The sequence below is a fragment of the Hibiscus syriacus genome, unplaced genomic scaffold (genome assembly GCF_006381635.1).
Source record: "Hibiscus syriacus cultivar Baekdansim isolate YM2019G1 unplaced genomic scaffold, ASM638163v2 tig00110333_pilon, whole genome shotgun sequence".
NCBI classification, from domain to species: domain Eukaryota; kingdom Viridiplantae; phylum Streptophyta; class Magnoliopsida; order Malvales; family Malvaceae; genus Hibiscus; species Hibiscus syriacus.
In genome coordinates, this window is record NW_024062689.1 from 580,490 (window position 1) to 607,887 (window position 27,398).

General features: G+C 35.0%; 3 protein-coding genes across 6 annotated transcripts; 2 read left to right on the forward strand and 1 right to left on the reverse strand.

The window, feature by feature from the left end:
- Positions 1-6,360: 6,360 nt before the first annotated feature.
- Positions 6,361-9,131, forward strand: LOC120120241 (probable beta-D-xylosidase 2). Its single transcript, XM_039139919.1, has 5 exons — positions 6,361-6,753; positions 6,856-7,134; positions 7,207-7,376; positions 7,469-7,917; positions 8,009-9,131. Exons 1-5 carry the CDS (start codon positions 6,361-6,363, stop codon positions 9,022-9,024), a joined length of 2,307 nt encoding a protein of 768 aa, XP_038995850.1. The 3' UTR covers positions 9,025-9,131.
- Positions 9,132-13,942: 4,811 nt separating this feature from the next.
- On the forward strand, positions 13,943-15,903 carry LOC120120243. Of its 3 annotated transcripts, none has more exons than XM_039139923.1 (3): positions 13,943-14,121; positions 14,212-15,680; positions 15,717-15,902. In XM_039139923.1, exons 1-3 carry the CDS (start codon positions 14,056-14,058, stop codon positions 15,835-15,837), a joined length of 1,656 nt encoding a protein of 551 aa, XP_038995854.1. In that variant the 5' UTR covers positions 13,943-14,055; the 3' UTR covers positions 15,838-15,902. The 3 variants fall into 3 exon arrangements, with proteins under 3 accessions (XP_038995854.1, XP_038995855.1, XP_038995852.1); XM_039139924.1 differs by having other exon boundaries at positions 14,212-15,667; XM_039139921.1 differs by having other exon boundaries at positions 14,212-15,903.
- A 1,614-nt stretch (positions 15,904-17,517) lies between these two features.
- On the reverse strand, positions 17,518-20,625 carry LOC120120231 (dnaJ protein ERDJ3B-like). Of its 2 annotated transcripts, XM_039139910.1 has the most exons (11): positions 20,563-20,625; positions 20,370-20,486; positions 20,143-20,291; positions 19,905-20,034; positions 19,408-19,519; positions 18,656-18,772; positions 18,448-18,534; positions 18,241-18,300; positions 18,031-18,108; positions 17,866-17,937; positions 17,622-17,780 (listed from the first exon to the last, which is right to left on the reverse strand). In XM_039139910.1, the coding sequence occupies exons 2-11, from the start codon at positions 20,438-20,440 to the stop codon at positions 17,622-17,624; spliced, it is 1,035 nt and encodes a 344-aa protein (XP_038995841.1). In that variant the 5' UTR covers positions 20,441-20,486; positions 20,563-20,625. The 2 variants fall into 2 exon arrangements, with proteins under 2 accessions (XP_038995842.1, XP_038995841.1); XM_039139911.1 differs by lacking the exon at positions 20,563-20,625 and having other exon boundaries at positions 17,518-17,780; positions 20,370-20,440.
- Between the last annotated feature and the right edge of the window lie 6,773 nt (positions 20,626-27,398).

The following is a 27,398-nucleotide window of genomic DNA, read 5'->3' on the forward strand; positions in this document are numbered from 1 at the left end:
AATTAATTCTTTTCTTAATCCGTTAGAGTAAGTAACTGTGGATACGTAAATCCTCAATCAAATTGTCACCAGTTAACAGAGAATGACCTATCCCTCCAAACTGTTGTCAATAACCAACAACATCTCTCCTAATGTCGTCAAATAATGATCGTAATTCATGGATCGTAATCTAACCTTAACTTGAGTTCATATAGACTATAGGGTATGCTAATTGTATCCAAACTAACTTAACATCCAAGGGCATACTCATTTTAACTTGTCACATGAAATTTATCTTGGCGTACCAAGTAACATAGTTGAGCATTAGCTTTTTATCATGTCATAACATAACTTAATCAAGCTTGCATATCGTATATTAACTTACAAATATGATTACTTAGACTTAGCATACCACACAACATAAGTGTATTAGTGTTCAAAGAAACTTGCCTTAATATATAACTTGTCATCCATTGTCCTAATTGAACCCAATAACAAACATAAATGAATATGGTGAAATCATAAAAAAATCCAAATAACATCTCAACATTAATCGAACAACTACATTCACTAAACCTTTGAATCACCATACACTGAGATTCTGAACATAATAAAATTGATACCAAAAAAAAGATAAGATCATGGGCTTATCAAATATGTACTGAAAATTAATTATTAGATTCCAAGGAATTGGTTTTTGAAGATTAGAATGTTTGATGAACATTCATCCATGGTGAAAAGAAAAAGTTGAAGACAAATAAGATATTTTCTCTCTCTCCCTTGTGGTTCACGTGGAAAGCAATCCAAATTTGGTGATAAATACCAATTTTTTTATTATAAAAAATGGTTATAAAATTTCATTTCATGACACATAGGGATGAATCATCAACTCTGTGATTTTGGAAAATTTAAAGTTTTGGCCCTTTAACAAAAACATGCACATGAAAGTGTTTCTAAATTTTACATGCATTCAAAGATGCTAATTTTACAGTTCTTTCATTTTAGTCCTTTTTCCAAGGATTTCAAGATCAACCTAAATTATTTAGAATTTATTTTAAATTTAAACATTTTTATTTGAAAACTTGATTCAAATAAAAAAAATATTCCGATCGTCAAATAAAAAAAAAGAATATGCCTATTTTAGGGGTGTTACATACTCGCTCTTAAAAGCATCATTGACTCTAAAACTATCAAACCCCAATGACCCGTGACCGACAACTGCAGCGATGATCCGAACGAAGCAAGGTAAATGAACTTTCACCCTCTTTTGCCTATTTTAGTACGGTACAGGGTTGATTTTGTAATTATGTACCAGGGTTTTCTATTATAAATAGAGATGTAACCTAGACCTAAAAGATCATTGAATAAAACTTCTAGCGCCGCCTAGGCACCGAGGACGTAAGCACATTGCCGAACCTCGTAAAATTCTCGTGTTCTTTCGTTTTCTTTACCCGTTTTCGTCAACACTTAGCTATTCACTAATTACTCAACAAGACATATGCCACCATCTAGGAGTTTAAACACAGAGAATTTGCGTTGAAATACTTTGGAGGTGACTTCCAACATCCTAAATACAATCTCGTTCGATCTATGAATACCATAACCTGCAGAGTAATTAGTACACAAAGTAAACATAAAACTTAGCGAGGTGGTTAGACATTATACATATTAAGAATGATATAACATTATACATTATAATGCAATAAGCATGTTCTTGCCACCATAATGCATAATGGGTTTTAACCACATACTTCACTTACGTACACAAATCAAATCATATTACTACATGAAAGAACTTTACTTTACCCATTAACTTTAATTTAATTAATTCTTTTCTTAATCCGTTAGAGTAAGTAACTGTGGATACGTAAATCCTCAATCAAATTGTCACCAGTTAACAGAGAATGACCTATCCCTCCAAACTGTTGTCAATAACCAACAACATCTCTCCTAATGTCGTCAAATAATGATCGTAATTCATGGATCGTAATATAACCTTAACTTGAGTTCATATAGACTATAGGGTATGCTAATTGTATCCAAACTAACTTAACATCCAAGGGCATACTCATTTTAACTTGTCACATATGAAATTTATCTTGGCGTACCAAGTAACATAGTTGAGCATTAGCTTTTTATCATGTCATAACATAACTTAATCAAGCTTGCATATCGTATATTAACTTACAAATATGATTACTTAGACTTAACATACCACACAACATAAGTGTATTAGTGTTCAAAGAAACTTACCTTAATATATAACTTGTCATCCATTGTTCTAATTGAACCCAATAACAAACATAAATGCATATGGTGAAATCATAAAAAAATCCAAATAACATCTCAACATTAATCGAACAACTACATTCACTAAACCTTTGAATCACCATGCTAATCGTAAATCACCATACACTGAGATTCTGAGCATAATAAAATTGATACCAAAAAAAAGATAAGATCATGGGCTTATCAAATATGTACTGAAAATTAATTATTAGATTCCAAGGAATTGGATTTTGAAGATTAGAATGTTTGATGAACATTCATCCATGGTGAAAAGAAAAAGTTGAAGACAAATAAGATATTTTCTCTCTCTCCCTTGTGGTTCACGTGGAAAGCAATCCAAATTTGGTGATAAATACCAATTTTTTATTATAAAAAATGGTTATAAATTTCATTTCATGACACATAGGGATGAATCATCAACTCTGTGATTTTGGAAAATTTAAAGTTTTGGCCCTTTAACAAAAACATGCACATGAAAGTGTTTCTAAATTTTACATGCATTCAAAGATGCTAATTTTACAGTTCTTTCATTTCAGTCCTTTTTCCAAGGATTTCAAGATCAACCTAAATTATTTAGAATTTATTTTAAATTTAAACATTTTTATTTGAAAACTTGATTCAAATAAAAAAAAATTCCGATCGTCAAATAAAAAAAAGAATATGCCTATTTTAGGGGTGTTACATACTCACTCTTAAAAGCATCATTGACTCTAAAACTATCAAACCCCAATGACCCGTGACCGACAACTGCAGCGATGATCCGAACGAAGCAAGGTAAATGAACCTTTCACCCTCTTTTGTTCATTTCTGGTTTCGAAACAACACATGCACCCACAAAAACACTTAAAAAATCTATCAAATTTAAAGACGAATACCTTAAAAATGTTTTTTTTATTACATTGTTGTTTTGGGTTTTATAACCCGCAAAACAAAATCGAAATACCTCTAGTTTTTTTTTACTATTTTCTCTCTTTTTACCCAAATCTGTTAAAATAAAATTTGATTCCCTATTTTGCTCTTTTTTACATGTAACTGTCGTGGTGGTTTGGAGCCTCACTGATGGCGAGGCTTGCTGGAATATGCTTTGCCGGACCATTCAGTTGAGGGAGGGGGAACTGCTAGCTAGAGTGGTCGGGAAGCTTCTTAAAACGTTGCATGTGGCGGCTGAGGCAGGGGAAACCCTAAGGTTTCTCACATGTTTGGCACTTGGACCAATTGGACCTCGGTTTGATTTGGGTTGTTGGCTAAAAGGACTTGTAATGGTTTAATGGTTTGGATTATTAGATATGTAAAATAGGTAGTGGGTTATGTGTATAGTATAATGGACTTGGATTTAATTTTTTTTGAATGATGTAAATGGACACTTGATTCTGGAATTGTTTTAATGACAATGTTTTAATTACAATTGAACTTCACATTTTAAATGAGTGCATATAGCCACCAACCCTGAATGTGAATATTGACAATTGACCAAAGTCCTCGAATTAATTCCACCCTTTTTCACTAAGGCCACTTAAATTAACACACGAATCACCTTAAACTGATCTTTGATCGTTTTTCATTCCATTCGAATGACCTAAACAAGATTAGGTTATGACAACTACTATTGTTACACTTCCGAGTTTTTTTCCCGTATAGTTATTCTAAAGATTTCCATTAGATTAAAACTCTAACCATATAAACTTGTATCTTTATCTTTGCTTGAATCATAGTTAACATTGACTTGTCCATTAAACAATTTATCTTCATAATAAAATTTCAATCTTCATGAATATCACTTGAATTATATATTTCTGGATTTATGGTTCAGTGAGTGTGTGAAAGTAAAGTATTTTATAACAATAAATAAAGGTCTAATGATATTTTCCGTCCTTATTTTTTTGTCTGTTTTATTCTAAAACTTTAATTTATTTTTTTTCGAAACAAATCAATTGACAAGAAATCTAACACTTTTAAGTTCCACTTCAAATATCTATAGAATCTAAGGTATCGTATAAAATCGCTAAAATGATTAATAATTTAAATTCTTTTAAATTAAATAAAAAATATCAAATCACATTTCAAATCATTTTTACAAAATAAAATCATAAATAATAAATTGAAATCATAAATATGTGTAATTTGAAAATATTCTCCAAAGATTTGGTACTCCTACCCACTCATTCTTTCACCCCCATCCCGGCCTTGGTGTAATTCTCATAGCAATAATAATGGCCTAAAGTTGTTTCAACTCTCAGCTTGATAAAGGGATCCACTCTTTTGGAGACCCAATTTTTAGGTGCAATTTTGTTTTCGATTTGTTACAGCTTAGCAGTCATTATTAAGTAAGCATTGTGATATGTACCACCATCCCTTAACATAGCTGTCTCACTTTTACAAATTGCAATTTTAATCATATCTCATATGAATTTGTATGAATGCTGATAACAAATTCGCATGTTTTAATATTAGAATCCGATTTTAGATTATAAAAATATGTGTATATTTTAAAAGGAATCTTAGTTACTTAAAATTTTAATGAATTCATATTTTACAAATTAAGGTATCAAACGATTTAAAATTTTGAATATATATTTTTGAACAATACCAATTGGATTTGGAGACTATAATCACCAAAATACTCATGTAAAATTAAAATATTAAACTTAAAGATATACAAAAATAAAACATTTTATTGAGAATAACGACCAAATCAAAACCCAATAATCATCATAAAATTTCTTTGTCTCTGTCAATATATATTTTTAATATTAAATATTTTACAAATAAAAGTATTTACTTCAGATTCAAATTCAAATAATTTAGAGATAAAATGATTTAAAATTTTAAATAGATTTATATTTTAACCCACATTGAGCCAAATTTATTGTTATTAAACAATTCCTGTCTTTCTTTCGTTAATATGAGATTGGTATTAGAAAGCAACGGGGTTCGTTGTAATCTGCCTTTTTTTTCTTCTTGAAAATGAAAGCAAAGGTTTTGGGGGGGGGGGGGGGATATTAAAAGAAGAGGTCGTTAAAGGGAAAGTGCCAATGTTAGTTTGGAAAGAAAAAGTGTGTTATTATCTATCTAGTTTGGTTACAAGAAGATGTAATTGCACTATCACATTTTGACTCTACTTCCTTTACAATTTAAAGTTTTAAATTAATATAATAATAAAATATACTTTTGACCTACTAATGATGAAATTATAAGATAATACTTGTTTAAAATCTTTCTTAATCATTGTAACACACATACACTTTACAGACGCATCTATTCGAACGTGAATCTCGTAAGAAAAATAATATTATGATTGACCATCCCTCAATGAATTTGTCCTATATAAGCTCTAATTTCATTGTGATAGAGATCATTAAATATCATTACAGGAACAAGAATATAGTGCAAAACTGCGTAACTTAAGAATTAGGTGTGAATATGCTATTCAGACATTTTAACCGAAGGTTTTTATTACTCTACTTCAAGTTCAAGTAATACAGTTATATGTAATTATCTATGGTAGTTTACATGTAACAACTATATACACAATATTAACTAAAAATGTAAACGTTGAAAATTAGTTTTTGTTTTATGATAGCTTGTTTTAAAAATTCTTGCATTGGTAAACAATAACCATGCACTGTTCGACCGTGGGTTGAAAATTGGTGGTCCTGTGTAGCCTACTGCACTTCTGCACCTGACCTCTCTTCAAAGCCAAGCTATTCGCCACTCGCAACACATAATGTTAACTACTGTAAAATATAAAAGATCTTATCATAAATGTATAACTTGCTCACATAGTTTCTTATGTTTCAAAATGGTATGCACTTTTATGGGACAATATCTATTTGATATATAATTTTATACATCATTAATAAATTAAACTCTTCGAATATATCAGAACTAATAATATTTCAACTAAGTTTTTATTTATTTATTTTAGTACTTTGAGCTGTTAAAGAACAATTGATGTGAACATGTAATGATAAAAGTTTGTTTGGTTGAATCACTTATGTCCATTCTCAGCACAAACTTCACCTGTATAAATACCAATGCATTGTTCTTCTTCACAAAAACATATGCACGTTGCTTCTTTTTTCTTCAGCAATCATGGCCTCACCATACAAAATCCTTACTCTCTTTCTTCTCCTCCTCCTGGGTGCTTCTGCCGAAGCCCGTGACTCGTTTGCTTGCGACCCGAAAGACGCGACGACATCGAGCTTGCTGTTTTGCAAGGTTTCGATGCCGATAGCGGCTAGGGTGAAGGACCTGCTCGGAAGGTTGACCTTGCAAGAGAAGGTTAGGTTGCTGGTGAACAATGCCATAGCCGTTCCACGGCTGGGGATCAAAGGGTACGAATGGTGGTCCGAAGCTCTTCACGGCGTCTCCAATGTGGGACCCGGAACCAAGTTCGGTGGGGCCTTCCTTGGGGCCACCAGCTTCCCTCAAGTAATCACAACCGCTGCTTCTTTCAATGCCACATTATGGGAAGCCATTGGACGGGTAACATTCTTCTCTTTACCAGCTTTACGATATCATTGGTTAGTGTTTCAATGGGACAATATGTATAAAGTCTAACGTAAAGTTTGGGCACCGATGCCGCAGGTTGTGTCAGATGAGGCAAGGGCGATGTACAACGGGGGAACGGCTGGGCTGACATACTGGAGTCCAAATGTAAACATTTTCAGGGACCCACGATGGGGCCGGGGACAGGAGACTCCTGGTGAAGATCCGGTGGTGGCAGGAACATATGCGGTGAGCTACGTGAAGGGTTTACAGGGAACCAACGGTGACCGCTTGAAGGTGGCAGCTTGTTGTAAGCATTTTACGGCGTATGACCTCGATAACTGGAATGGAGTAGATAGGTTCCACTTTAATGCCAAGGTTAGATCATCCTCAACATAAAATCCTGTATTCAGTAATCCTGTTCTTACGGGCTTTCACATATTTGAGCAGGTAAGTAAACAGGACATCGTGGACACATTCAATGTACCATTTAAAATGTGTGTACAAGACGGCCATGTCGCTAGTGTTATGTGCTCTTACAACCAAGTCAATGGCGTCCCGACCTGTGCCGACCCTAATCTCCTTAAGAAGACCGTACGAGGTCAATGGAAACTCAACGGGTAAGATCAAAGATCACACTACTGTTTCTCAGTTGATCATCATTGGATTCGTTATCTTTTTGTCGATAACCATTGGATGTTGGTCGCCGTAGGTACATTGTTTCGGATTGTGATTCAGTTGGGGTGTTTTATAATACGCAACATTACACATCAACACCCGAAGAAGCAGCCGCAGATGCCATTAAAGCAGGTTTGGACTTGGACTGTGGACCCTTCTTGGCGCAATACACTGAAAATGCAGTAACAAGAGGATTGTTAAATGAGGCTGAGGTTAACAGTGCCTTGGTAAACACGCTAGCAGTCCAAATGAGACTCGGAATGTTTGACGGCGAGCCATCTGCCCAACCATTTGGGAACTTTGGCCCTAAAGATGTATGCACCCCTGCTCACCAACAACTCGCTCTTGAAGCTGCGAGACAAGGCGTTGTTCTGCTGAAAAATCGTAATCCTTCGTTGCCTTTGTCCCACTTACGTCACCGCACCGTTGCTGTCATCGGACCTAACTCCAATGCAACCATTACCATGATTGGAAACTATGCTGGTAAACTCTAATAACAATTATATTTCCCTATTGGTGAATGGGTGTTAAAGGGCTTGCCTCATAAACAATTTTGTTCTTGTTCGAACATTAGGTGTTGCATGTGGATATACGTCTCCTTTGCAAGGGATTGACAATTATGCAAAGACGATTCACCAAATGGGATGTGTCGACGTAGCTTGCGTAGATGACAAGTTATTTAGTGGAGCGATCAATGCTGCCCGCCAAGCAGATGCGACAGTTCTAGTAATGGGACTCGACCAGTCGGTTGAAGCAGAGTTCAAAGACAGAACAGGGTTGCTTTTGCCAGGTCGCCAACAGGCACTTGTTTCTAAAGTGGCAATGGCGTCCAAGGGTCCAACCATACTAGTATTGATGTCTGGTGGTCCTATTGATGTGTCTTTTGCTGAGAACGACGCACGTATAGGTGCCATTTTGTGGGCTGGCTACCCTGGCCAAGCCGGAGGAGCCGCCATTGCTGATGTGTTGTATGGAACAACCAATCCAGAGGGAAAGCTGCCTATGACATGGTACCCACAAGGTTATATCTCGAATTTGCTGATGACAGACATGGCCATGCGTTCAAGCCCGAATCAAAACTACCCCGGAAGAACCTATAGATTCTACAAAGGCCCTGTAGTGTATCCATTTGGTCACGGACTGAGTTACACCAACTTTGTTCATACCATCGCTAGTGCACCTACTATTGTCTCGGTCTCTCTTGATGGCCACCATCATTCAGGAAACACAACCATTTCAGGGAAGTCGATAAAGGTAAATCATGCAAAATGCAACAAGCTCTCCGTAGGACTTCAAGTAGATGTGAAAAATACAGGTTCCAAGGACGGTACTAACACTATGCTCGTATTTTGGAGGCCACCGGCCGGGCATTGGGCTCCGCATAAGCAGCTTGTGGCCTTTGCGAAAGTTCATGTTCCGGCAGGATCTCAAGAACGAGTGGGAATCAACATCCATGTGTGCAAGTTTCTAAGTGTCGTGGACCGGTCTGGGGTTCGAAGAATTCCGATCGGTGTACACGATCTCCATATCGGTGGCGTTAAGCATTCATTATCCCTTCAGGCTGCAACTTTAGGGGTTATCAAAACCTAGGCAGGCATGCGAGTAAGGCCAAATTCAAACCTTAAAAGAAATTTCAAAGTGTTCAAATTACTTCCATTATAGTTGAAGATTAATATTGGTCCATAGGAAATAAGGGTTGCCAAGGGAATAGATTATTTTTTTTTCTATGAAAATAAGCTAATATTGTGAATGGAAAGATTTTGTGTGAATTTTGATACATGTTGAGTATCTTGTCTGAAAAATATTGATGCTTTTTTTTTTTGACAAAGTACTCTGAAGATGCATGATTCTTACACAATCGCAGCATGCTTCTGCAGATTAATCCAAAAAAAAAAATAGATACATACACCCAAATAAAAATGGATTATTCATTGTTTCTACTATTATATTTACTTTCTTATCATAATCGCCAATTCTCCCACTTCATAACGGCAGTCAAGTACTGATCCACTAAACACGTGCGTTCCTCTGTTGCCTCTCCGGTTTCTGCAGAGCTCTCCACCGATTAGAACAAAAACTAGAGTGGCCTCCAATTCCATTATCCGAAAAGAGAGAGAGAATCAAAAGGACAGACGATTGACTAGCTTAAAACAAAGCATTTGATTGCTTAAAAGAAGGCATTGTTTGTGGTTACTATGAAGCTTATCTAAACTTGAATTTGCGTCTCTTTCTGCTTTTTCTTATCAGTGGATAAGAGAATCTTTGGGAGTTCTCACGTCTTGAACTTTTACCCATGAGCACAAACATGCCTAGAAGAGAGGAGTCTGCCATTTTAACCAAATCCCATTTTTTTCAATTAGGGTAAACTACACCTAGTAGTCACTAAACTTTTAGAAAAGAAAATTATTTTAAGCATAAAATTAAAAAGCTTCCATTGAAATTACTATAGTTAAGAAAAAGTTTCCTTTCGATCATTGGATCATTAAATTACTAACGATAGTTAACGTGACATTGATACATTAAAAATTCTAAAAGAATATGATAATTCTCAAATCTCCTTTCATTATTGTTTCTAGTATCATTAAGTGGTTTCTCTTGAAAAGATAATCGATTTTTTTCTTTTTATTTTGGTTCAAACTCTTCCCGGAACATTCTAATCTTCTCAAATCTTAACTGAAACTCAAAGTTAATTTTTTTTATCTATCATATCAGTTTTCAATCGAATTATGTTAATCTTCGAACCAAACAAAACCTTCTTACCATTTAGATTAACCAATGATTACTCCATTCATTAGAACCTTTGAGGCAGCTTCCAATTTGAAATCTTAGGTTTTATTTGGAAGGAAGACTTTAATATATCAAGTCAATTTTCAAAATGAATTAGGAAATGTAGAAATTACAATTAAAGTTTTAAAAGTTTAGTGACTAAAGTGAAAGCGTCTTAAAAATTTAGCAACTATCCGTATAATTTACCTTTTTAATTAATCTAAATCGATTTGATTTTTCGTGAGTTATGTCAGCTATGAATATCATCAAAACTTCAAATTGAATTTGAACTTTAAATATTAAAATGCCAATGCAAAATTTGCACCACTCTCATCCCTGGATTGTTGACAACGGTCTTAGTTATATAGGAGGATAAGTATACCTTGTAAGGTAGCATTAACCAGCCTGGTGAGTTGGTGGGGTTCCTCGTGAGTCATGGCTATCAACCCTCCTTTTAGCTTTTGCAAATTTTGCTTAAACAGGGTTAGTGCTTCTTAATTACTCCATCCAACCAAAATCATCTATATAATCTCCTTGTTTGTAGTCTTTCACCTCTTGCCCCCAATTAGGTTTGATCCCATAATAAAGTTTGTTCTGCTCATGAGTCACTTTAACAATATTAATTAGAGAATATACTCGAAAAATAAAATAAAGTTTGGTATATCGATCATTGATTATTGGTGATGAACTTGTGCTAGGTTGTTTTCCTTTTAAGGACCGGTCATTTGTAAACATGAATGATTGCTTCAAATTGGGGGTGTACACAGTCTCTCAACAAGTATTTTATTTCTTCTTTTCAAAGACGTTTTGAAATAAGGGTAGTTTAGGTTTAATCTTCAATGGAATGAATTACTTTAAGAGTCATCAAGGTCTGGTTCTGAAAACAAATCTACAGAATTGTTTGTTTGCAAATGGATCCAAGACAAGATTTTTAGAATAGTAAGAATGTGAGATTAGGTTCAAGGACCATCGAGACTCTCATAAAATTTTATTCGAAATATTTTTCGGCTTCACCCTTGTGTTTGTACAATTATACACATTAAATTTTCATTTTAGTTCAATTGCATACATTTTAAAAAATAAATACATCCATCTATATTTATATTAAATTAATGTATTTGCAATACATAATCATAAAACAATATAGTAGGTTGATAATCATGTGTGAAACCTATATCAGATCCAATTTTCATGTATAAAATTGCATAAAATCACAGCTCATGCATAATATTGCACATCTATCAAATGTTCATGTATATTTGTGAGGTTAGGAAATTTTATAAGAACAATATTTATTTAAGAAAATTTTATTTAAGAAAATAATACTATTTTTTTGGAAAAGATGTGCAGCACTTTTGAAGAGACACGTTTTGTAAGGTATGCCTTTATTGAAATGATAGAAATTTCAGATTAAGATGAAAGAAATGAATCAATAATTAAAAAAGTGTATATATATACATACGATATAAATAAAAAACATATAATTGTATCAAAGACATATAATTGTACTAATACGAACACGAGCCAACAAGATGTTGTATATAATACGATAAATTTTGAATTTGATTGGATCTATATCACTGATTAGACATTATATTTATATTGTAATATAAAGGAACAACAACCAACTTTAAATATAGTAGCTGCTGTTGGTGGTGGAAGAGAAAGCAATGGAAGCGGAGGCTCTGAATTTGGAGCGGATAAGAAGGTCCCCCTAGTTCTAGCAAACTCGAGACCTTGTGTACAACCTGGAATATCTTAATTCTTAGCTGTACAAGAGGTGCGTGTCATGTTTTATGAGAGGGAGCAAACCCCTTTGACTACAAGACCCTGACTTGTCCTCCAATGGGTCCTATGGTCCCATGCTTATAGGAACATGAAACAGCAGCACCAACGGAAAAAGCAAACTTGTTTTCCCTTGTCTTATTATCGATATGGTTGAGATGGAAGCCAGAGAATGTGGGGAGGAAGATGATTGCAGGGGGCAAATGACAGTTAAAGTAGGAGATGGATAAGTGGCCCTTTAAGACAAACACATGTGCCACATCTCCATCTGCATTTATTCATCATTGTGGGTTAAATTAAAACAAAAGAAAAGAGAGCATGATTCTTGATTTCTTGTGGATTAGCATAAAAGAGTCTCTCTTTTTGTACATCATGTTTTCCTCTAATTTTGTGGTGGCCACCTTAAATGGACCATTGGCGTGTTGAAATGTTAAAGACAATGCATGGGATTCGGTGGTGAAAAGCACTCCAAAATATATTACAAGGGTTGAGGATTTCCAATGTGATAAAAAATTAACAGCTCTCTCTCTTTACCTCAAGGTCCAATTTGTTCCTTTTCCCCTTATAGTTGAACCCGTGATGCTTCACCGGCTCCATCCGGTCAGATTCATGCATTCACCGGATAAATCAATTGATTCGATTAAAATTTTTAAAAATAAACTTATCAACATCTTAATAAAGTATAATGATTAAATTAACTTTAAATCAACATTGCAATGGCCTTATCGACATAAGTTAATGGATTTAAGGTTAGAGGAATATTATAAGAGTCTAGAATATGGGTAAAGTTTACCATCGATTATAGGGGTTGTTTTTGTTGAATTTTTCGACTATTAAAAATTATAAAATTATCCCTTAATTATAGGACATTACTTTATTGAGTCATCGACTATTAAAAGTTACAGAATGATCATTCGATTATTCATATGTCCCAAACCCGTCATTTTTTGTTAAAAAATCGACAATAGTCTGAGTTGGACGATAACATGTTAGTTGCGATATGATAAAATCTGATACCAATATCTCAAACGACTATCATATTTCAGTCAACAGGTTAATGTCTAGCTCAAACTCTCATTAATTTTTAACTAAAAATGACGAATTTAGAACATATGAATAGCCGGGTTATCATTTTGTAACTTTTAATAATCGATGGACTCAATAAAGCAATACCCTATAATTGAATGATCATCTTGTATCTTTCAATAGTATGAAACTCAACAAAACAACACCCTATAATCGGGATAATTTGTGTATTTAGTCATGAAATATTTGGTAGGTTTAGCTTTTGAATAATGATAATATATATTTTTTTATGTAAATGATATCAGAAGACACTAAAACAGATGAACTCAATGCCTGCCATATGAAGAAGAGCGTCGACTTCAACAGAGAGAACGTGGAACGAATGGAATCCAAAAGGAATAGACGTTTGATAAGATCTATTATATATGTCACCCGTAATTTTGTTGTATCTGTGAGGAACATAAATAAAATGTAAGTTTCAACGTCTAAAATTTAAATTTTGACAATATTTGGTAAGATCGATTATATGTGTCACTAAGGACGAAGCTCCAATAATGATGATATGTAATTTTGATTTAAAGAATATTATTAAGAATTTGACACACTTATGGCAGTGGGTTGGTGGGTGAAATATATAAACGTCTCGCATCCAAAATTTATATCAATAAACAAAAAAATATAATTAAAAATAATGAGTTTTAAATTAACTAAGTTATTTAAATATTTAGTAGTGGTTTTAATTAAGTGGTGGGTTATAGAGATGAAGTGAAAGAGAGGGAATGGCGCCGGCTATGAAGTTTAAGAATCAAGCTTTATTTGAGGCAAGAAAACAACACCTTCCCTCGTATACCCGCCATTCAGTACTCTCTCTCTCTCTCTCTCTCTCTCTCTCTCTATATATATATATATATATATATATATATATATATAAAACTGCACGATTTAAGAGCAAGAAAGCAAAAAGAGAAGGAAGGTTCATGATTGATTGATTGATTTTGATTCTTCCTCAACAAGGATAATAGCATTTGATAAGAAAAAGAACACATGGTTGCTTCTCCATGTTTGAGTGGTAATGATGAGAAGAAACACTGGTGGCTCACCAATAGAAAGGTAAAATACTTTGAAAGCCTTCAACTTTGATCATGTCTTCAAACCAAAGTTTCATTTTTTCTTATAGGAAAAAGTTATTATTTTATGCAGCTTGTAGATAAGTACATTAAAGATGCAAAGTGCCTCGTTGCTACTCAAGGAGCAGATGAGATTGCTTCAGCTCTCAACCTTCTTGACTCGGCTTTGGCACTTTCGCCTCGTCTCGGGACTGCTCTTGAACTCAAAGCCCAATCTTTGCTGTATCTGAGGCGTTTTAGGGATGTTGTTGATATGCTTCAGGATTACATTCCGAGTTTGAAAATGTCAACCGACGACTCTGGCTCGGTTTCCTCTGATAACTCGTCTCAGCAGCTCTCGAGGGAGCGAGTCAAGGTTCTTCCTTCTAGTGACTCGTCCTCGGACTCATCTAGGCCTGACCTGCCTTTCAAATGCTTCTCTGTTTCCGAGTTGAAGAAGAAACTGATGGCCGGGTTGAGGAAGAACGGCGAGAGAGAAGGGAAGTGGAGGTATTTGGTGCTAGGCCAAGCATGTTACCATATAGGCTTAATGGAGGACGCTATGGTTCTCCTCCAAACGGGGAAACGCCTGGCTTCCGCCGCTTTCCGCCGTGAAAGCATTTGTTGGTCTGACGATAGCTTTTCCCTCTCTGCCGCCGCCGCCGCCACAATGCCTCATTCCACGCCTCCACAGAACCCCACTTCTCCCACCGAATCAGAAAACATTTCCCAGCTTCTCTCCCACATCAAGCTCCTCATCCGCCGTAGAACAGCCGCCATTGCCGCCTTGGATGCTGGCATATACTCCGAAGCCATCCGCCATTTCTCCAAAATCGTAGACGGTCGCCGCGCTGCTCCTCAAGGCTTCATCGCCGAGTGTTACATGCATCGAGCATACGCTTACAAGGCCTCGGGTCGCATAGCTGAGTCGATCTCCGATTGTAACAAAACCATCGCTCTTGACCCAACTTGCATGGAAGCGCTCGACACCAGAGCCTCCCTTTTGGAAACCATCCGCTGTTTACCGGACTGTTTACACGACTTCGAACACTTAAAACTGCTTTACAATTCAATCTTGCGAGATCGAAAACTTCCCGGCCCTGTCTGGAAGCATCACAATGTGAGGTACAAAGAGATTCCTGTGAAACTATGTGCCTTAACCACTAAAATTCAACAATTGAAACAAAGAGTTGCTTCAGGGGAGACTGGAAACGTTGATTACCATGCATTAATTGGTTTAAGTCGTAGATGTTCAAGGTCTGAACTTGAGAGGGCTCATTTGTTACTCTGTTTAAGACACAATCCCGATAAAGCTACCTACTTTATCGATTGTTGCGAGTTCGCCGATCACCGTGATCTCGACTCGGTTAAAGACCGAGCCAAGATGTCGGCTTTGGTCCTTTACAGATTGCTTGAAAAGAGTTATTCCAGCGTTATGTGTACCATCATGGATGAAGAAGCAGCCGAGAAGAAAAGGAAGAAAGCTGCGGCAATTCAAGTGAAGCAAACCAATTATTGTAAGTCTAGATCGGAACCTGAAACAAGCCTGGGTTCTTCAACAAGTTTGGACCGGAGTGAAAACAAGAGCACCCCAATTAGTTCGAACACAAACGTGTTCCAAGGTGTATTTTGCAGGGATCTTGCTGTGGTTGGGAACTTACTGTCACAAGTGGGGTTCAATCGTCCACTTCAAGTGAAATATGAGGCACTCAGCTGTTGATTAAAAAGGGCAGACGAAGAATCTCTAGTTCCTTTTCTTTGCAAATTTTTAGTGTCAGCTGTCGATAACATTACTGAATTTTTGCTACTGAATTTTAATTCTTTTCAAATAAAACCATTATTTTTCTATCTCTAGATTGGAGCAAAATAGTACTATTACTTGTGAATATTGTCAGGGAAAATCAAAATTGAGGGAGAAGGTTACAGAGTTTGACTTCTTTTATCTGTCTTTATTATCTGGTTAGCATTTTTTTCCCTCTGGTTTTGTTTATCCACGGACTGACACTGTCTGACATTCCACTAGATTTATTTTATTTGCTAACTGGAGCACCCCCTCGTTATTTAAACGTGGCTTTAATGTTGAAACCTGTGGGGGGGAAAAGGCAATAGCAGTCACCCAGTGTCAGCAAGTTTCAGGTCTGTGGAAAATACAAACAATGAAAGGGTGTCTGATCAAACACTAAAATACAAGAAAGGAATGGAAGCTATAGACCTTTGCCATGGTTTCAGGTCTTACAAGGCAATTGTTCACATGCAATTAAAGGCGAATCAATTCGAAGCCCATGATTGGATTCTTTATGATGTACGCATGCAAATAGATACGTAAACTAGTATAGTTTCATTCCATGCTGTCATTCTTCAAATAAACTTTTCCCAACGATTTTTGCTTTTTCATGGGAATTAAACCAATAATAGTCTTACCAGCAGGAAAAAATCCATATGTATTAAATGATCAAACCAGACGTATAAGAGCACTCTGTTGATGTGAGCTTGTTTCTAACTTCAGCTCAAATTAGTTCAACTTTATAGAACAAAAAAGGTGACAAATCGTCTCTCTCTCTCTCTCTCTCTCTCTCTCTCCTAGCTTAAAGTGCTTTATTAATGTAGATGTTCTTTTCACCTGTTGTTTCCTTGATCTTTTCACTTTCTTGCAACATACCCTTAAGCCTATGATTCTAGTCTTATAATTAGTGGTTTTGTTGAATTCATTACATACAAGGCTATTGACAAGTAAATCTACTCTCAACTCTCAAATTATGTTTTATACATCTCTTGTTAGTTCACAGTTACATAACATCGATACTGTGAAAAATTATGTATTAATTTTCTAAATTCTAACATAACAATTTAAATTTTCAAACTCCACCTAATGATGGTTATGAGTTATGAGCCAACTTATGGTATTTTCTTCTGCCTGTTTGTTCCATTAATTCCTTCGTAGACCCAATTTACACAACAATTATGAACAGGATGGACCTTGACAGGGCAAGTAAGAGTGGTTTCCCCCATGAAAATTTAAAAGTACCATATACATTTTCCATTGAAAATATATTTTCGTCTCCTATAATTTTATAAGTTCAAGTTTACCCCTGAAATTTTATAAGTTCAAATTTACCCCTAACATAAAATCATGAACACAAACATTTTTGGGAAATATGATTATATAAATGGTTTGTTAACCTATCAATGATAAAAGCTAAAATGAATAAGATTTATAAAATCAAGCAGTTCTGTAACAGTGTAGTTCGACCCCAAAATGGAATATTATGCTAAACAAGCCTCTCCAAATTGCTGGACACTAGAACGTGTTATAGAGCAAAGACATATTCAGATACTGCAAAAACTAAATTGTTAATGGAGGGAAAGTAGGCAAAAAAGGAAAATGAGACGAGCAAAATTAGAAAACCTCCAGATATTCCTAGTTTCTATGTAATCTCGTCATGTTACAATGGGAACATCATTAGGACCCAACAATATATATATATATGTTCGTACCATCTATTCCTAGCCGAGAACCGCCTTGATTTCGGCCTTCTGGTCCGCCGTCAGCATCGAGGGAAACAAGACCTCAAAAGTGACATAGAGGTCTCCTTTCTTGTTGCTAAAATGCAATGGCATCCCTTCTCCTTTGAACTTTCTCACCTCTTTCGGCTTAGTAATTCCCTGAGTACGTACAATGCAATTCATTACCTCCTAGTTTAAAGTTTATTTCTAACTTGGGATCACATCTATTGGTTCTGATGCTTACCTTAGATCCAATGTCCACTAAATGGTCATCAAGGTGTTTAATGGTCTTCTCAAAACCAACAAGAGCTTGAACCTGGAGCATGTCAAGGACAGATAATTAGTTCCATAAGGTAATGGAGGATGGTCAAGACCGATTCAGATATTAATAAAGAAAAATGAGACTTACTAGTGTTATGGTGACAGTGGTGTGCAAGTTATTGCCTTCCCTCCTAAATCGGTCATGGGGTGCTGTGTGAATGCGGAACTGCAAGAATCGGCAATTTTCAGTATAGTTGTGGTAGGATTATGGGGTGGACATGAACATGACAGCCTCCAGAATAACAAGGCTATTCAGAAGGATCATAAATTTTTGAATACACTGTTTCTAAAGACTAACCTTCAAATCCCCAGGTTCTCCATCTATTATAGGCTCGCCGTCATCATAAAAAACAAGCTCCTGTAAATGCACCGGGAATATTATTCTAAATCCTGGCACTAAATTATTATCTCCAATAGCGTGTCACCCACGTTTTAAGAGATCAAGAGTGCACCTAGATAAAAATCACAAAAGGAAAAACAGAAAAAACTAATTCTATAAACTTACATGTCCATCTTGCATTCCTTTCTCAATATCAACAGTGACAATATACCCCTCTCGTTCATATTTGACATTTTGGCATTCCTCGCAAACCTGAGAAAAGAAATGGAGAATGATTATAAAAGCTTGATCATGGTAAGATATAACAAGAAGGAAAAAGAAAAACAAGAATAACACAGTAACTGCTATTAACAAAACTCAGAAACCACTGTACCTGTTCGGTCATCTGTTGGAACATCCCTGGACCAATTTGCCTATGATGGACCTCATTTCTGCAGTTACACCGTCGTTTACCGGGAGCTGGCTTCAAGATATTTTTCTCCCTCCAAACCTGGTGAAATCCAATTCAATTTTACTTTTTTATATAACATAAAAATATTGAGAAATACCAAAGGGGGCACGGAAAACAGAGAGGCAAGCACCTAGCTATCAAACCCATCTTCTTTCCCTATAAAGGTTCAAGTTAAGAATGAGATGCACCCTCTGCTTGTTATCATAATTTCTTGAAAATCAATGTATAATTTGTTGATTCAACAGCTTCCTAGGAAACTGTAGAACAGTTAATCAAAATATAAAATTTCCAGGAAGAACTAGTTGATGCCTAATGATCTAGCTCCTAGTTAAGCCTGGACTGAACATAATATCGATTACTAAGCATCATGTGATAACCGATGACGTTTTATGGCTGATAGACAATTAACTTTGACACAAATTTGGTGAACTACCTATTTGTAAAATGTTAGTTATTATTACATGGATCCAATGTTTAGACTAATAACACCTCATATATGCAGATGCTTACATTGTCATACATAGACTAACCAACTTATTTAAGACATTAAATAAGGGATCAATCCATAATGCACAAAAAACTAGGATTCCACACTAGTCAACATGACCAAAAAACGATCGATTAGAGATTTGGGTTAGGGATAACAAACCCAACCAGAAGGAATAATACCTCACCTTAAGAGTACCTCCCATATACAAATCCTCCAGTGTTGCATCCAATTCGACAATAACATCATCACCCTTCAAGATTTTCTCTTCCTCTTCAGCATGGCCTCCACCAAAAAAACTAAAAACCAAGCCCCCATCTTATCAGCAATAGTAGGTGGTTTAATTGAGCATGGTATAATACATTAAATAAAAATCCCTTTAAAACAACTATCAACGTAGGATGACCTGAAGATAAGTCAATACCTAACAATTTATTGGTGATTTCAAACAAAAATCATCCTTAGCACTTAAACATAATCACCAATAAAGTAAAGCTTCTTACTTCCAAAGTAGGAAACCCGAAGTTAGGCAACATCAACATACCTAAAATGCAATTAATATACCTAAACTAAAGGTAGAGAACATAACATAGCAATTAGCATCTCAACTAGAACAATGGCATCAACAATATAATTAAAAGCAATGCAAAATCAATAATGGAGGGAAATTTTAAAAAATCTTACGAGCTGAAAATGTCCTGGATATTGACCCCCATTCCTCCTCTGCCACCGCTGGCAGCATGCTGCTTCAGTCCCTCCTCTCCGTACCTATCATATATGCCCCTCTTTTCGCTGTCCGATAACACCTCATAAGCTAAACCCATTCATCAAAAAGATCAATCATCCAATTAATTCCATCACTCAAAACATTATTATTATTATTATTTAAAAAAATGAGTAAACAAAGGAGGAGGTCTCTTACCATTGCTAATATCAGCAAATTTCTTGTTGGCCTCTTCATTACCAGGGTTCTTATCGGGATGATACTTCAATGCCAACTTCCGATACGCCCTTTTGATCTGCTCATCAGAAGCTCCTTTCGGCACTTGCAATATCTCATAATAATTCTTCCTGCATCATTAAAGCAATATCACCACAAGATTCCCCTACAAAAAGGAAATCTGAACCAATAGAGAGATCGGCGCGTACCCTGCAAATACGACGATCGCGTAAGACAAAGCACATAAGAGAAAAAGAAGTTTCGTTCTTGGAAGCGCCATGGGTATGAGATTAGGAGAGAAACTGAGTCTCTCCTGAACTTCAAAACTGTGTTCACAAAAAAGAAAAAAAAAACTGATTTTTTTTTTTTGCGAGGGAGATATCGGGGAGTGGGGATTATTAAACTGTGGCCTTTGCTTATTTTCGCGAATGGATCGTTGGTTTTTCGATTGGAAACTAGGAAAAGTTAAAACTTGAAGCAAAACAGAAGAAGATCAACGACTTTGACTTCCCAAGTTGGGACTCTGACCTTTGGCTAACGTGTTATTGTGAAAACTGACCAATGAGCGTAAACTTGATGTTGTTTCTTCCAATAAAACTTTTCCACGTGGATGAAGTACGTTCCCCCTCCCCCGAGTCGTATTTCACTCATCCGGTTTCCTGGAAAACGGCAATTCACAAACCAATTTTTAAGTTAAAATGCCATTGATGTTCATTTCTCCGGGAAGAGTTTTAGAACTGTTCTTTCGAATATTTTACGGCAACACATCACTTAAAATGGGATATCAAACTGCATAATTAGTTAAAATATTTTTATCGTATAAATATTCAAAAATAATTTATACGTTTAATACTTAAATTATTAATTTTATTTCATTTAAGTAATTAAATTTTAAAAAAATTAAAATCATTTAATGATAATGTTTATATTACACTACATGTTAACTTTTTAATTATCGTTACTTTTTTTTATTTGCTATTAATTTTTAATTAATTTGATTTGATCAATTAGACGGCAATACATGTCATAATCTATAGAGATAAAAAGGTGAAAATCATTTTTGTACCGAGTATAAATAGATATCGGGTTTTTAATATGATAAACAAATCAAATTAAATTTTATTATATTTTGTATCTAACTTATATAATGATATTATCAATCCGACACGCGTCATCTCTTAGAACCGTTCGACGAGCTCCATAAGAAATTGCGTCTTCGATAATCGTTCTCAGAACTTACAAAGACGTATAATATAGGCAGAGTTGATAGGACAAAGATTATTAAGACTACTAACAAAGACATATAATTTTGTCATAAACCTTTCCACCACCGGTTTCCGAGCAATTCTTCTTCTTCGATCAGCACCTAAAAAAAGGCTTAAAGAAATAAAAGGCAACTTCCTCTTTTGACACCCACAAACCAATGTCATATTATCTTCCACCCCAATTCCAACTAAGATTTTTTGATGTTTCTGCTTAATCCCGAACTAGCTTCAAAGCAACGAAGAATGAGCTTTAGATATAAAACGAACTTTTCCTCCGCTTTTATGAATGAAGAACATGTTGAATCCATATGATCCTGGCGTTTTTTATTCATCGCTCCAGATTGTCTTCTTTATCTCCTCCATTTAGAAGGCCTCCTCAAGTTTATGCATTTGAGTCCCGAAAGTTTCTTAAAGTCTAATTCGAAGATAGCCTTCCATTTCCTATTTTTGCTGCTACAGTGCTTGCTGAAATGTTCATATAGCTTTCTCTTGAGTTTAGTTGGATCCCCACTCCATCCCTCACATAGATTTAACCCCTGAGTTACCTTTCTTTTCGCCCTGATCTTCACCGCTCTATGGGAAAATGCAGAATTATGGTCACCTAATTTTAGTCAAGACATTCTGGATTTTTGCCTCCATAAAGTTCCCTTTAATTTCATAGTCTCCCAAAGTTCCATTTTACATTTCTTTAGCTCCTCTTGAAGTCCTTTATCCAAGTTACAACGGCCACCTTTTTCATCCAGCTTTTCAATTCTTTTTTTCAGAAACTTGTTCTTTTTGTTGGAATCGAACAGTGGCTTATTCTCCTCGAACTGCCACCGAAGAAATTTGGACCATATCAGTACCGATAAATGTTTAAAATTGTCGTATTCTTTTCATATTAATTTTATTGTTTAAATTGATTATTTATATTATTCAAAACGTTTGGACAAAGAGATCACATAATATTATACGTAGGATCTTTTGTGGAAGGCTGTTTTGTGGAGCCTGTGTTACATGGTTTTATAAAAGATAAATATTAAAGAACTATGACGAAAACTAGTGTTTGTTTACTAGTTGAGGAAGCTTCCGTCTATTCATTAATGAAAAATCGCATGCCTTTTCATTCAAGTAATATCTACTTATTCGTTAAAAAGACATCTTTTTTCGTCAAATATATAAATAACTTTAATATGTTCACAAATCCTCACATGTCAACTTAAAGTTACATACTAAAAGTTATATCAATTCCCAAACATGAAAAATGCAAGACAAGAAAGGGTTAGGTTCGTTAGGCGATTAACTCAATTGTTCCCATTTTGTTATAGATAATTGTTCGTTATGGGACATTTATTGTGTCTTTTAGTTGACACAATTTTTAATGGAAAAATATCTCAAAGCCAATGACGAGGTCGTATTTATAGAAAAACATCAATAAGACTATGAAGAACTTCAAGTAGGTTCAAAATTAAAATCAAAAGAAAAATCAAGTTATTTGGAGTAGACGTATATATCTTAATATCTAAACTACACATTGCTTTTCAATGAAAAGGAACCATAGAAAAATAAAATTATGTCATTCATGACAATTTTTCTTATGTAATAAAGTACGTGGTTCCAAAAATCATTTAGTCTAGTGGGATGAGATACTAACTCCTTTAAGTAAAGACTAGGATTGAATCATGACGATTATGAATGGAGCAAAGTGGATTGGGAGGGTCGTCCTCACCTCTACAGTACCCAATCCGAATTAGTTAATCACTAGATCGGAAATCAATGATTATACCAAAAATATATATATAACATAAAATTAATATCATTTTTATAAAATGATCATATGAATACGTTTGTTATTCTCTTTATCATTCCTTATACTTAAAATAGGGAAAGATATCGAACTTAAATTTTAAAATAAAAACATTCACATTATTTTACGTTTAAAATGCCACTTATATTTCAATTTATTAAATAATATTAATTAATGATAGATTAGTCGAAGGAGAAAAAAGAGTCATAAAACCGTAGGGATAAGATGTGAAAAAGGTGAAACAATTAGGATGAGTGATGTAATTTATTTTTCTTAAAATTAGAAGTAGATATACCCAGTCATGACATAAAAGAATAACAAGCTGCAATATACTTGATCAATGCGGCTAATAAGTCCTATCTATTCATCTTCATCACGACAAAGTAATAGAGGTTCCCAAAACAAGTTAGGGAAGCTTCGATAAGACACTCAAGTGAGGAGTTTGGAGACATTGAAATCAATTATTAAAAGCTTGAAAGTGAAAACTTGATTTAATGTGTTTGATTAAACATAAAAATGATATAAGGTAAGTTTCATGAGATTTATAATTTTGTTTGATATTCGAAAAACGTTAAGAATATCCGAGTTACTTATATATATGATAATCGTCTTTTAGAATACTCTAAATGAGTAGACTAATCAAGTGTTAGATATTGATGTTGTGACCCAGATCTCATCATAGGTACTAAAGAAAGTGGGCCAATTGGAGGCAAGAAACCGATGTTATGTGACCTAAATCTTATCTAGAATACTTATCATAAGTTATCGCGATATGGATCTTATGATGCTGATGTGACTTCGGATTATATCATGATGTTTACTTATATTATATGCTTGATGCATATATGTTGTTCATAATTATACTTAACATGCGCATAAAATAAATACATGTAGTATAGTTGAGTTATTTGTGTGACACTAAAAACTTATTAACTTAACATTCAGAATATATTTTTATGTTTTCAGGTGAACATTCGTGGAACTTATCAATAAATTTGAGATTTTAAATTTGATCGAGCTATTAAAGTACATCTTGAATATTATTAGAAGACATGTATCATTCATTGACCTTATGTATATAAGTATTAACTTTATTTTGAAATATATTATTAGGTGCTCCTCATTTGTAAATTAATTATCATGGTTGTTAAACTTATAGAATTCATTATTACAATGATATTTATTAGTACTTATATTGAGTAAATTAAATTAAATTAAACTTGAATTAATATATATATTGAATCAAATTATTTTAGTTAATACAATCAATTAGTATTAAAAAAATTGTCCGAATCAAAAATCGAACGGAATACAAATTTTTATTAAAAATATATTAAAAAAAACTAAAAATCTATTATTTTAAAAAAATATTTAACGTTAATCACTACAAATTGTTAGTTTTAGCTGGAAAAGAAAAATGAGAAATTTGTTTAAAATTTTTAGTTAACATTTTCATTCTTTGCAGAAAATATATAAATAAAGAATAAGAATGAAATCTAGAAAGCAGTGACAGCGTCAATGGCTAAAGCACCGTCACCACCACCACATCATCTTCCTCACGGAAATGAAACAATTGAAGTTTGCACGACTTTCCCGCCCAAGGTAAATTCTGCCGTAATATGGGAAAATTCGACTTCTCCATCAGAAATTTTCAAATATTCGTTATCGATTCTGGAGATGGAGATGGTCATGGTGTTCACCGTCATACATCTCATTTATGCCATCCTCAAGCCACTTGGAGTCACCTTCTTTGTTAAAAGTCAAATAATTTAGGCACCAAATTAGGCACCAAATGGTGCTTTGTCAAAGTCAAAAAATTAGGCACTTAATTTTTGTTGAAATTGGGTAATGGGATAATTAATTTTAGTCATTGTAATTTAGGGTATTTATAAGATTAGTCCTTAAGTTTCAACTATAAATACCCTAGCTCATATAGCTTCAAAATCATCCCAAAGCATTATAGCTTTCTTACAATACTAGAGAGATTTTAGAGAGTTTCTTGAGAGTTGTTTTCTCCTTTTTATCTATAGAGAATTATCATTGTTTTCTCCTTGGTAGATCGAGAGAGGTTGTAATTCCTATTTTCTCATAGTGAAATTCTTCTACCATTGCCCGTGGTTTCTACCCTAAATTTTTAGGGGTTTTCCATGTAAATTTTGTGTCTCTTTTATCTTTATTTTTATTTTCTCAAATTATCAGTTGCGATTTTGCTCTATCCGATAGCTGTCTTCCGCAACAATTGGTATCAGAGCTAGATTAGAGTGTGTAATATCTGTTTATTGTCTTTGTGGTTGCCACCAAAAGGTAGATTCTCCAACATAAGAAAATAAGAAGTTATTACCCATTCTTTGAAGGTTCCAGAGAACTATTCACGATAGTGAAATAGTGGGAGCTATCCGTAAAAGAAGCTATGGCAATGAAATTTGATATTGAAAAGTTCAATGGGAGAAATTTCTCATTGTGGAAATTGAAGATGAAGGCCATCCTGAGGAAAGACGGTTGTCTAGCAGCTATCAGCGAAAGGCCAGTAGATTTCACAGACGACAACAAATGGATCGAAATGGACGAAAATGCTATGGCAAACTTTCATCTAGCATTAGCAGATGAAGTATTGTCAAGTATCGAGGAGAAGAAGACAACTAAGGAGATATGGGATCATCTCACCAAACTGTACGAGGCCACATCGTTGCACAATAAAATTTTCCTTAAGAGAAAATTGTACACTCTCCGTATGCCAGAATCTACTTCAGTGACGGAGCACTTAAATACACTGAACACTTTATTTTCTCAGCTTACATCCTTAAGCTGTAAAATAGGAGAACAAGAACGTGCTGAACTTCTACTTCAAAGTCTACCGGATTCATATGATCAACTCATCATCAACTTGACAAACAGTAATGTCACCAGTCTAGTCTTCGATGACGTTGCAGCTGCTGTTCTACAAGAAGAAAATCGGCGCAAGAACAAGGAAGACAGACAAGTAAATCTGCAACAAGCAGAAGCGTTGACAATAATGAGAGGGAGATCAACAGAACGTGGCCAAAGCAGCAGTCACAAACATGGTAGATCGAAGTCGAGAAGCAAGAAAAATTTAAAGTTTTACAACTGTGGAAAGAAGGGTCACTTGAAGAAGGATTGTTGGAGTCTAAATAAAAACTCCAATCCACAAGGCAATACCGCAAACACTTCAGATGATGGAGATGCTCTATGCTGTGAAGCGTCAACCACCGTGGAAAGAAGAAAACGATTTGCAGATATATGGCTCATTGATTCGGGAGCAACATATCACATGACCTCAAGAAAAGAATGGTTACATCATTATGAACCTGTCTTAGGAGGATCTGTGTATAGTTGCAATGATCATGCCTTAGAGATCGTTGGCGTGGGAACCATCAAATTGAAGATGTATGATGGAACAATTAAAGTTGTTCGAGATGTGCGGCACGTGAAAGGTCTGAAGAAAAAATTATTATCCTACGGATTGTTAGATAATAATGCTAGCAAGATTGAAAAACGAAAAGGAATCATGAAAGTGTTCTGTGGAGCGCTTGTGGTGCTGAAAGGCGAAAAGATAGCTGCAAACTTGTACATGCTAAAGGGAGAGACTTTGCTAGAAGCAGAAGCCTCTGTTGCCTCATGTAGTTCAGATTCTGCAATGATATGACATCAGAAACTTGGACACATGTCAGAACAAGGAATGAAAGTTCTTGTGGAGCAAAACCTACTTCTAGGCTTAACAAATGTATCACTTACTTTGTGTGAGCATTGCATAACAAGTAAGCAACACCGGTTGAAATTCAACACATCAAATTCTAGAGGCAAAAGTGTTCTAGAATTGGTTCACTCTGACGTATGGCAAGTAACAGTAACATCTCTAGGTGGAGCAAAATACTTTGTCTCATTTATTGATGACTACTCCAGGAGATGTTGGGTGCACCCTATTAAGAAGAAGTCAGACGTGTTTTCAACTTTCAAAAACTTCAAAGCGCGGGTGGAACTTGATTCTGGAAATAAGATCAACTGTTTCAGAACAGGTAATGGAGGAGAATACACAAGCGAAGAATTTGATGACTTTTGCAAGAAAGAAGGCATCAAAAGACAGTTCACAGTGGCGAACACTCCTCAACAAAATGGAGTGGCAGAGCGGATGAACAAAACCTTGTTAGAAAGAACAAGAGCAATGTTGA

Bases quoted from the DNA above. Each gene is read 5' to 3' on its own strand.
- LOC120120241 (XM_039139919.1), top strand. From the start codon at position 6,361: ATGGCCTCACCATACAAAATCCTTACTCTCTTTCTTCTCCTCCTCCTG. The intron at 6,754-6,855 runs GTAACATTCTTC...CCGATGCCGCAG, and splicing joins TATGGGAAGCCATTGGACGG to GTTGTGTCAGATGAGGCAAG. The intron at 7,918-8,008 runs GTAAACTCTAAT...TTCGAACATTAG, and splicing joins CATGATTGGAAACTATGCTG to GTGTTGCATGTGGATATACG.
- LOC120120243 (XM_039139921.1), top strand. From the start codon at position 14,056: ATGGTTGCTTCTCCATGTTTGAGTGGTAATGATGAGAAGAAACACTGG. The intron at 14,122-14,211 runs GTAAAATACTTT...TATTTTATGCAG, and splicing joins GGTGGCTCACCAATAGAAAG to CTTGTAGATAAGTACATTAA.
- LOC120120231 (XM_039139911.1), bottom strand. From the start codon at position 20,440: ATGGCGCTTCCAAGAACGAAACTTCTTTTTCTCTTATGTGCTTTGTCT. The intron at 18,301-18,447 runs GTAAGTTTATAG...GTGCATTTACAG, and splicing joins AAGGAATGCAAGATGGACAT to GAGCTTGTTTTTTATGATGA. The intron at 17,938-18,030 runs GTAAGTCTCATT...GACATGCTCCAG, and splicing joins CCACTGTCACCATAACACTA to GTTCAAGCTCTTGTTGGTTT.